This window comes from Nanorana parkeri, unplaced genomic scaffold, assembly GCF_000935625.1.
Source record: "Nanorana parkeri isolate BGI_ZX_2015 unplaced genomic scaffold, ASM93562v1 scaffold1232, whole genome shotgun sequence".
NCBI classification, from domain to species: Eukaryota; Metazoa; Chordata; class Amphibia; order Anura; family Dicroglossidae; genus Nanorana; species Nanorana parkeri.
In genome coordinates, this window is record NW_017307500.1 from 285910 (window position 1) to 297467 (window position 11558).

Sequence of the window (11558 nt, forward strand, 5' to 3'; positions counted from 1 at the left end):
AAAAGAAAAAAAATCCAAACAAAAAAAAAAAAAAAAGCTACTCTGCCAGAAGCTAAGCCTAGAAAACACACAGTGCGGGAAAGGAGTATATTAGGCAATAACAACAAAACTCGCCTTTTTATAAACACAAAGGCCATTATCTGAAATCTGACATCCTATGACAGACTGGGTGTTGATGGAGTAGATGTCATACAGTAGATAGCTATTCTATTATATGGGTATTCATGACCTCTATAAATGCTTCACCCTGGTTACTTTCAGAGAAGGGCTCAGACTTCACACAGCAATCAGCCCTCAATTAATGAATAGAGTGTAACTCTTGCCTGGAGATTGAAGCTCTAAGATAGCTTTTAAAATGATGGTTAATGAACCAGCCATGTTGTAGTTTTAACATACTCCGATCAGCCATAATATTATGACCACTGAGAGGTGATTTGATTCCTAGTTTCAGTGGTACCTGGAAATGGAAGGATATATTCGGCAGCATGTGAACATTTTGCTCCTGAAGATAATGTGTTGGAAGCAAAAAAAATGCGGGAAAATGTAAGGATTTCAGTGACTTTGACAAGGGCCAAATTGTGATGACTAGACGACTGGGTCAGAGCAACTCCCAAACTGCTGCTCTTGTGGGATGTTCCCAGTCTGCAGTGGTCAGGATCTAACAAAAGTGGTCCAAGGAAGGGAGACCAGTGCACCAGTGACAGGGTCATGGGTGACCAATGCTCACTGTTGCACGTAGGGGGTGAAGGCTGGCCTGTATAGTCTGATCCAACAGAAGAGATACTGTAGATCAAATTGCTGAAAAAGTTAATGGTGGTTCTGATAGAAAGGTGTCTGAACACACAGTGTATGGCAGTTTGTTGTGTATGGGGCTGTGTAGCCACAGACCACGCTGTGGTGCCCATGCTGACCCCTCATGTTTTACATCATGTGGATGGCCGGGTGCGTGTGCATCGCTTACCCGGGAAAGAGATGGCACCAAGATGCACTATCAGAAGCAGGCAAGTCGATGGAGGCAGTGTGATGCTCTGAGCAATGTTCTCCTTGGAAACCTTGGATCCTGCCATTCATGTGGATAAACATTGTTGCTGACCAAGTACACCCTTTCCTGGAAAGGGTATTCCCTGGTGGCGTCTTTGAGCAGAATATTGCACCCTGCTACACTGCAAAATTGTTCAAGAATGGTTTAAGGAACACAACAATGAATTTGGGGTGTTGACTTGGCCTCCAAATTCTCCAGATCTCAACCCAATTGAGCATCAGTGGGATGTGCTGGAAAAACAAGTCCAATCAAAGGCCCCACCTCCCAACGTGGAGGATTTAAAGGACCTGCTACTGACGGCTTGGTGGCAGATATCACAGCATACTTTCAGAGGTCTAGTGGAGTCCATGCTTTGATGGGCTGTTTTAGAGGAAAAGGGGGACCTACTCAATATTAGGCAGGTGGTCATAATATTATGGCTGGAGTAGCTTGTGCGGGATTTGCTGTGCTTAACAAAGTTGATTGTAAGTGCCGCATCTACTTGGAGTTCACTATCTACAATTCTGGGGTAAGGGATCATGAGAAATCACCACCCGTCCTGGAGGAGCCAGGAGACTAAAGTAATGTTATGGTTAATAGGTGTATGTGGCTTTATTGCATTTACTAAGTGGAATAAGCTCTTCAGAGTTAAACATGCCAGAGGGAGGAGCTTGTGCAGAATTTGCTGTGCTTAAAGTGACATTAAACCCTCAGATAAACCAATACTGTAATGTGCGCCTTACTGTAATGCATGGTTGTTTCCCTTCTCTTTGCTGCTCCTCCTTTTAAATCCTCATGTCTTCTCATGCTGGGGGAGAAGTTCCCTTTGCAGCTGAGTGCCTCTTCCTGTAGTGCTGGCTCAGGTTGTGAACCTTCACACAGACACCATGTATCCATTCCTGAGACAAGGCAGTCTGCTGCAAAACAGAAGTTCTGCCCAGCATGAGAAGAGATACAGATTTAAAAGGAAGAGCAGCAAAGAGAAGGGAAACTACCATGGATTACAGTAAGGCGCACATTACAGTATTGGTTTATGTTACAAAATCTGAGGGTTTAATGTCACTTTAATAAACTGTATTGTAAGACTGGAACTTGGAGTCCAGCATTTACTTTTCTGGAACTTCTGGGGGAAGAGATCATGAGAAACCGCCACCCATCCTGGAGGAGCCAGGAGACTTAAGTACCTGGAGTGCAATCACTTTTTGTAAACCGCTTGTATAAGATGTTTGATGAAGCAGCCAAGTTTACATTGCATTTATTACATGGGCTTCCTTTGCTGTAGTTTAGATATTTTCTGTGCTTCTCTATAATGACTGACCTCACCGTTTTTCCAGTGTATGGGATTCTGGTAAATATCAAGCTGCTCTTCTACTACTTCAGATGCTGCTTTAAAACTTCCAAATACATAGGAAAAGAAAGTTCTGTTCATCCTTTTATAGACATAATTATGGATTTGATAGGATGTGGACATTTCTCCTTTCTTGGTAAAAAAAACGTCTTCACCGGTGGGATCTCGAAAGTGTATTTTCCTTAAAAATGACTACAAGAAAGAACAAAAATAACAACAACAAATACTATTAGTCTTATTGTTCCCCTCGTAACCCCCGAATAGGCGAAGTGGTCAGATATGTTTTAAAAATCATTGGCACCTATTACAGATGACGTTTCTCCAGTTACTGTTTGGGAAGGACATAAGTTGGTCATTCGCGGTGCATGCATTCAATTAGCATCCTCTATTCAAAGGGAAAGATTACAGATGAAACTCGAATAATTAGAATATCATGAAAAAGTAATGGCAGTAAGTGCTGCAAAAGGGGCCCAAACCAAGTACTGAGTACATATGCATGCTTGTACTTTTCAGAGGTCCGATATTGTTCTATGTACAATCCTTGTTTTATTGATTGCATGTAATAATCTACTTTTTTGAGGTTGTGGATTTGGGGTTTTCATGAGCTGTAAGCCATAATCATCACAATTATGACAAATCACGGCTTGAACTATCTTGCTTTGCATGTAATGAGTCTCTCTCATATATTAGTTTCACCTTTTAAGTTGCATTAGTGAAATAAATGAACTTTGCACGATATTCTAATTATTCGAGTTTCACCTGTATCTACACAAAAACTTCTAGAAAAAAATGCTTTACCACTGCTGCTTCCCAATTTCAACTTTATTCTACCAGGGCGAACGGTCTCAAACTAGATGCTGCCAAAAGGGATTAAAAATGTGAATCTATCCCAATCCGCTGACTAACAGATCCGTAGAACTCAACATTGCTTTTACAAGAAAACGAACCAACAAAACTCTATGGTAGCAAAATGCCTCCGAGACGCTGACCCACACCATAAGCCCTTCAAACTTCATACTAGTTCAAACACAATTACCTCTAACCCCTCCCTAATAGTGCAAGAATTTCAACGCCACCTATCAGAATTATATTACCCTGATAACACATTTTCCACCCCAAGTAGTAGACAAACTCTTTTCTTCTATTGCCCTACCTACAGTTTATAATGAACTTAAAGAACTACTCGATTCCCCAATTACTGTGAAAGAAACTACTGCAGCTATCAAATCCTTTAAGCCACAAAAACGTGCAGGTCCAGACAGATTCTCCTCCTCTCTACTACCGAATATTCTCTGATATCCTCTCCACACCTTTAACAACATAATCTAATGCACTTAGATCAGGGCAACCATTAGGACGTGACTCTTTATCTGCCACCATCTGCATGTTACCCAAACCACATTCTGATACTACACATTGAGCAAACTATAGACCATTATCCCTTTTAAACATCGATGTCAAAATCTTAGCTAAAGTCCTTGCGAACAGCCTTAGTACTGATATTGGACATCTAATCCACAGAGATCAAGTGGGTTTTATGTTCTGGATATTATTATAAACTTATGCGCATAGAAATCCACTGCGCTAAAAAGCACAGTTCTCAGCTCTTTTGTATAATATGATCGAACGCACTGAGCGGTAGCAAGTAAAACAGACACAGGCTGTTCTCACGTTGGATGCTCAGTAGAAAGTCCTGTCTAGTGCAGGGAGACCCGTTTATTTATAGGGCACAAAAGGGATAACAGCACCAAGTGATGCCAGTATGTTGCGCTAGGTGAAATTAAATCAGGGAGAACCAACTCTAATTCTCCTCCATTCACTTGTGATAAGTAAATAATTGGTGAATAAACTTTGGATAAGTGAACTTGTGAATTAATAAATGTTTCTCTGTGGTCTGTGTAAACAGACAAATCTGTGTTTGGTGAAAAACTGTATAAATCTGTGATCTCTTAAATAAAAATTAATTATTAACAGTGTCCGGACTTGTAGTCTTCAATATATTCAACTAAGTGATATGTGATAAGTGTTCTTAGTCTAACTTACTCTACAAAAATTACAAGTGCAAGTATTCCTCAATACATTTACATAACACAGAGTCAGCCAATGAGACGCATGCATACATTTGAATAGACAATAGAAAGGGGAGTATGTGCACATGAAGGTGCAACACACCATGCACAGTTTCCAGCTGCTAGTTCATGTGAACTCCATGCACACTAGTTAACAATGAAAACCATGTGCAATGGAGTTCCCGCCAAAACACTACACAAAGGAATCAGCGTGCTATGGACGTCGCTCCGATCAGACCTGCGCACATACTCCCGCCGTTACCACTGGCGCGAATTCCACTCAGCATTGTTCAGTGAACAATGCCTAATAGAACTATAGTACTATTCCCATGAATGTGAGTTTATCTGCAGGGAAACCGCCATATTATTTCCAATGTGTTGATCAGACACACTAAAAAGACATGAGCGTATGTTCCTTTCATAAAGGCAGATATGTATCCAAACGATACCGTGTCCTCAAAAACAAATACATCCCTGCCAAGCGAATAAATCTGCGCATTACACAGGGGCCCTTGCGATCGTCCATATACCTGGGAAGAGGACACCGCTCCGCAATGCACATCATTTCCCCCCAGGGCAACAGCCCAGCGCATAGCACATGGACCATTCACCGGCGTAGATATCTGCGCACAGCTGCCGCGTCTCCACATCCACAGGAAGATATCCACTCCAATAGTTTATCCTCAGTGCTGATTAATCCCGGCCCAGCAAACCTGACACTGAGAGACGTGATGACAATATTCACATATACAATCTACTAAAAACACATCCTAATAAAAACGTCCACAATAGTCCAAATACGATTTCCACAACACTTTATTCCCTCCCGTCAAGCCACAGACAACATACGTACAACTGCCCTCCTTACTCATTTGGCTAAAAAATGTGGTATCCCTTTAATGCTCCTCTCTTTGGACATCAAAAAAGCTTTTGATTCACCCTCCTGGCCTTTTATCTCCTATACTTTGGACAAGTGGGGCTTTGGTCCACATTTCCGACAAAGGGTGTCGGCTTTTATGCACACCCATCAGCTAGAGTGAAATATGCAGGCTTCCAATCTGACACTATTTCTGTAGGTCGGGGAACAAGACAAGGATGCCCTTTGTCCCCCCTATTATTTGCACTGGCCATTTAACCACTTGCCCAAATGATTTGCAACCATACTGACATCACTGGTCTCACGGTGGCTAGTCATAACCACAAACTCTGCCTGTTCTGTGGTGACATACTTCTCTGCCTTACAAACCCATTAGTATCCATCCCCAACCCGATCTCTCTCCTCCAACAATTTGGCTTATTGTCAGGTCTTCCAATTAATATAGACAAAACTAAGGCTTTAAATATATTTCTACCAACACCCCTCACCCTCCATCTCCGCACTACACTTCCTTCTCCGTGGGAAGACTCCAGACTATCATATCTAGGGATTCACCTTACCAACATCTTTGATTCCCTTTATGATGCCAACTACCCTACACTACTTCGCCAATTAACGTCTTTACTATCATCCTGGAAAACATATCCTCTATCATGGTTAGGACGGATAGCCGCAATTAAGATGACATATCTACCCAAACTGCTATATATTTTTAGAGTTCTCCCAACAGCAGTTCCCCTTCACGTTTTCCGCATTTTGCAATGCCAACTGCTTACTTTTATCTGGAACACTCGTCGCCCACAAGTGTCTAAATTTTCAACCAAGGGGTCTAGGGGTCCCAAATTTAGCTATGTTACTATAAAGCTGCTCAAATAGCATCTATAACTAAATACCATGCAACTTCTTAAACCCCTCTTTGGGTGGCTTCGGAAGCCATCGATTGCAACCCCATTGGAATCGCAAATCTCCTCTGGCTACCATCTCACAGCAGACACTCGTTGCAAAACCCGATTACAAAACAATCACTTTGTGTCTGGGACTGTAAAATGTTCCGGAGGTCTCATCTCACCTCCCGTACCCTTATTATCTTCGCTCCAAAATCCATCCTTTCCACCTGGCTTAGAATCTCCTAGATCCTTGGTTCTCAACTGGTGGGTCATGACCCAAAAGTGGGTCGTGACCACATGTTCAGTGGGTCACAGCGTGCTTTCCACTTTTCTAGGTGAAAGGCTCCTCAGCCTCCACCTTTCGCACCACTGTCCGTTCTCACGCCAAAATATTCTGCCCGGCACCAAGTGCAAGCTTGAGGCAGAATGGGCTGCGGCTATGGCTGCGAGTGTGCTCCATCCATACGTACAGCTCCCTCGTATGTCCTGTAGAGGTGCCTGGACTGGAGTGATGTCACAGTCTGACTCCCGGCACCGCTACAGTGCACACAAGCAATGCACATATGGATGGAGATTCGTCACAGCACAGCAGCCTTCACTGGACCAGAGGCTGAGAATCCACTCCAGTTCTCGTAAAGTAGGGAGAACGGGTGGAACTTTAAAAAAAAATATATATATTTTTTGGAATGTGTGTGTGTTTGAGAATGGCTCTGTGGTTGTGTGAGTCTGTCTGTGTTTTTGAGGGCCCGTTCACACTAGTACAGTGCAATAATTGCACAGTCCTGTGCAATTAAAGCACTGTATCATACAATCGCACCTACCACGCGCTCTGCTGTAGGAGCTGTGTTACGTTGCCATTCATTTGAATATCATCCCAAACGCACCTCCCACCCAAAGTCCGATCGCAATACGGCTTGGGTCGCGACTTAATGACCAAGGACAAATGTGGGTCCTGAGGTTACACCGGTTGAGAACCACTGCCCTAGATCATTTAGAAGATGGACTTCGAAAGGCCCCCTTAGCTTTCATGCCCTTCTTAACATCTCAGGCATCCTTCTATTCCCTCAACCGCAACATAGATTTCAACTCCCTAACTCTGAAATTTTTCGTTATTTACAGATTAAACATTATGTCACTTCACTCGTTCACTGTTACCCCACCACGTCATCTCGAACTGCGTTTGAACGTATATGTGCTGATACTCCGCACGCTAAGGGAGTAATCTCCTTGCTATACAATAACCTGATATCTGGTTCTCTCCCATCCCATAATTATATGAAAGCTTGGTCTCAAGACCTAGATATACAATTAGACTCTGAACAATGGTCACAAATATGGAACACTACTAAGTTATGTTCTCGTAATACCTCGGCCCAGTAAAATCAATCTCTGGGCCTATTCTCACTAGGGCCATGCATTAATTGCACCCTGCAAATGCACCTAACATGTGTTGCCATCCAGGAGGTGCGTTGCATTGCCATTCATTAGATATATATACATATACAGGTGAAACTCGAATAATTAGAATATCGTGCAAAAGTAATTGCAGTAATTGCTGCAAAAGGGGCCCAAACCAAGTACTGAGTACATATGCATGCTTGTTCTTTTCAGAGGTCCGATATTGTTCTATGTACAATCCTTGTTTTATTGATTGCATGTAATAATCTACTTTTTTGAGGTTGTGGATTTGGGGTTCTTGGGGTTTTCATGAGCTGTAAGCCATAATCATCCCAATGATGACAAATCACGGCTTGAACTATCTTGCTTTGCATGTAATGAGTCTCTCTCATATATTAGTTTCACCTTTTAAGTTGCATTAGTGAAATAAATGAACTTTACACGATATTCTAATTATTCGAGTTTCACCTGTATGTATATATATATATATATACACACATACAATGGTAGTAGGCTGCGTACGCCTATGCTGGTTACACTTACACAATACTGAATGCATGTGTTGCACATGAAAAATATGCCTGCTACTGTCCACTTTATTCTCTATACATTACCTTTATGAAGCACTTATGGTTTTTTATATAATGGATGTTGCTCTTAGTATTGCTGGACATATATAATTGGATCTCATGTAGAGAATGTGCCATGGCGTAGACAGCTTTGTAGACTTGATAAGTGATTCCGAAATTCTGAGTATCAAAACATATACTGGTAAGTTGACTAAACTTTGCGCTCTCGTTGCACGTATGAAGTTTAATACCGTGAGATTCTAGGAATTCATCAAATTTTTGATCCGATGTTTTACAGCGCAAACAAAGCCCAGCAATCTGTTTGAGCAAAATATCATTTGGACGATTTGCAATGCTGATATCTTCTAAGAAGTTCCTCAGGGGTGGGATCTGTTTAATGGTGGGCGAAAATAAGAGACAACCATTTAGTTTCCCTACGCTTTTTAAAGATACGACCTCTTGAGCAAAAGAACCGGCCGGTATGATTAATGTCTTCTCACGAACTCTGCTGTATTCTATTTTCAGAAAATTGATCATGGTCAAGGAAGTGGAACCACAAAATACGACTATTTTAGAGGTTGAATGTTTGAAAACTCTTGTTTCCTCAACCAACGTTTTAAATTTTTGCTGACTGTAGTCGCATGGTACCCTAATAGTGTAGTCTATGCAAATATTGTAAAAGTCGGCCACTTTCCTTAATTCTTGGCTCTGTTTTTCTCCAGCATCATCGTCAGAAGCAATGACTCCAATCCAGGTCCATCTGAAATGAAGGAGTAATTTAACAATTGCCATGTTCTGGGTCTGGTCACACGGGAGAGTTTGGAAGAAGGATGGATAGACGTCCTTATTGGTTAAAGCTGGGTACGATGGGCCGCAGTTGATCTATGTAAAACAAAAAAAACATATAAAAGCATATTTTGGTAATATCCTGGTGATGGGATCATTGCAAGTGTTACTGTAAGGCCCGGTTCACACCTGGGCGTTTTGTAGCGCGTTCCAACGCTCTGCAAAACGCACAAACACCGAAATCCCATTATTTTCTATGGGTATGGTTCACACCTGGGCGTATTACAGGCCGTATGAACGCGATACAAAACGCCCTACGCCCAAAGAAGTACAGGAGCTTCTTTGGGGTGATTTTGTCGCGCGTTTCCATTGGGATACAGCCAAGTAGCCCTTGGAAACGCGTGTTTGTCGCGCATATTCGATACGCCTAGGTGTGAACCCAGGAGCTTTCACCTTTTCTCAAAGGTGTCCACTAACCTCTGAAGATCTTGTTTACTTACAAAGAAGGGTGCCAGCCAGGTAGTTCCTGATTTTGTACAGATCATTATTGGACATCCAGTGTCGGGGTCTTGGGAGGCTTCCCAACAACTGCAGTAATCATTTCTATGGAAATTGGTTTTGAGAGTTTGCAGGGGAGGAGAAAAATGCAGAGTGTAGGGAATGGTAGGTGTCGGGAAGCCAGAACCAGCCTGTGTGGCCGGGGCTCTGCACCAGGGCATGCTCATGGCCACAGTTTGGCTTATAGAATTGTGCACAGCCATATGCCTCCCATGTCAGCGTGCATTTTTGCATGCGCTCAGTGGCGTGCGCATAGATGTGTGCATACGCTCGTTATTAGCTGTGGTGCCAAACATCCTATTTAAGACATCCTAGCCTCCAGTGCTGAGTGATCGACAGCCTTCCAGCTTGTTCGACCCTTCTAGCTACTCTGTGTTTCTGTGGCCCGTACCTGACTGCCCGCACATTACTGACCTCGGCTTGTTCATCACTTCGCTCCTGCCTTTCACCAAGTAATGCTTTGCTCGTCTGTTGAAGACCTGGCTAGTTCTGACCAAGACTTTTCTAGAACTCTGCTCCTCCGTGTTCCTAACCTGTGCCTGTGTCCTACCAGGGACTCGCTGCCATCACTGAGACTGTCCTTTCCTGCACTAGTGACATTAACGGTACTCATGCTTTGTCAAGTCCCCACACACCGGTTCTGCCATCCAGGGGCTCTGGGACTGGAGCTGCAGGGGAGGCTCCCCTCATCAACTTAGACTCATGACAGTAAAACATGGTGGGTATCCCAGCTCTCCACAAAGCTGTATAAGACACTACTGTGTTGAATGTCCTTCACCATCCACTTCCCTCTAATGTTGACTCTTTCTTCTTCCTCCTTTCCACTTGTTCCATTTCCATATGCAGATTGCCTTTTTCCTTTGTCACTGCTCCGTAAATGCATTGCTGCACTCTATACACCCTAATACACACAAGTGCAATCTTCATACTGCGCCAAACACTATACAACTAAAAGCATGTGGACCATAACTTCTTGTCCTGACAGGAAATGAGAAAAAAAGTCTCCATAATAGGTCCACAGACAGCAATAAAAACCTGATGAAGCTTTCTTCCTTCTACACTCTGTCCAAAGTTATATACAACGTTTTGGCTGGAATTTCTCTGTAAGAGCTGGGTTTAGGAATGAAGTTGGAAACCCAGTGATTGCAGTCCATTAGAATATTACTAAAGTGCATTGCCTAGACTGTCAGCTTCTTTAGAAGGAGAAGGATCATTCCTCACTGCAATGCAGCCTGTGCTAGGTACTCCATAGCTTTTTAGTGTTTCTTCAATTTCTGTGAATCAGCAAATAATTGATTTCTAGGACTGGGCTGCAGTGTCTGTAATAGTAATGGCAGCTTCAAGGCTGCTTGGCAGTGCAGGTAAATAATAGTTCCAAGTTGGGCAGACCCACTACGATGAGTATCCAGAGGGCATGAAAACAGATTTTACCATTCTTGCCCAAAACCACCCCCCCCCCCCTCCATTCTCTTTTTTTTTAAGTTCTTAAGGTGCCTCACCCTGTGGAGGTGCCAGGAGCCAGAATGTTACTTCACTCCGGTCCAGGCACTTCTACAGGACACACGAGGGAGCTGTAAGCAATGCACTTATGGGTGAGCTCCCTCGCGTCCATAGCCCCATCCTATCCCACCTCAAGCTGACACTTGGCACCGGTCAGCATATTTTGAATGGCTGCTTGGCACGAGAATTGACAGTGCTGTGCCTTTCACCTAGAAAAGTGGAAGGCATGCTGGGACCCAGTGAACATGGGGTCACGACCCCTGTTTTGGTCACCGCCCACCAGTTGAGAGCCAAGGCTTGAGAGGTTTGATGTCTGTTGGTATAAGCTGACATTAAAGTGATGTTGCAGGTCAAGTTCTGAGTATATTCGCCAGCATTACTTTTGTATTATGTTTATGGGAAAATAATGATTACCTGCGTGTAGCCATATAAGTTCAGTATCTGTACGATGTGTAAAGATCTCTCTGCAGATGGATAGAAGATGACACCGGCCAGCTTGTCACTGTCTAGGCAGGAGAAGTTTGGGATGAGGTCTCCAGGACCAG

The 11558-nt window shown here is 43.1% G+C and overlaps 1 protein-coding gene across 1 annotated transcript in view; it reads right to left on the bottom strand.

Moving 5' to 3' along the window:
- LOC108797132 (extracellular calcium-sensing receptor-like) overlaps window positions 1-11558 on the bottom strand; it is a 24590-nt gene that overhangs the window by 2582 nt on the left and 10450 nt on the right. Inside the window, exons 4-6 of the mRNA XM_018568706.1 lie at window positions 8818-9051; window positions 2345-2561; window positions 962-1060 (exon numbers count right to left, since the gene is read on the bottom strand). Coding sequence (XP_018424208.1) covers window positions 962-1060; window positions 2345-2561; window positions 8818-9051 — 550 coding nt within the window. The remainder of the gene's footprint in view (window positions 1-961; window positions 1061-2344; window positions 2562-8817; window positions 9052-11558) is intronic.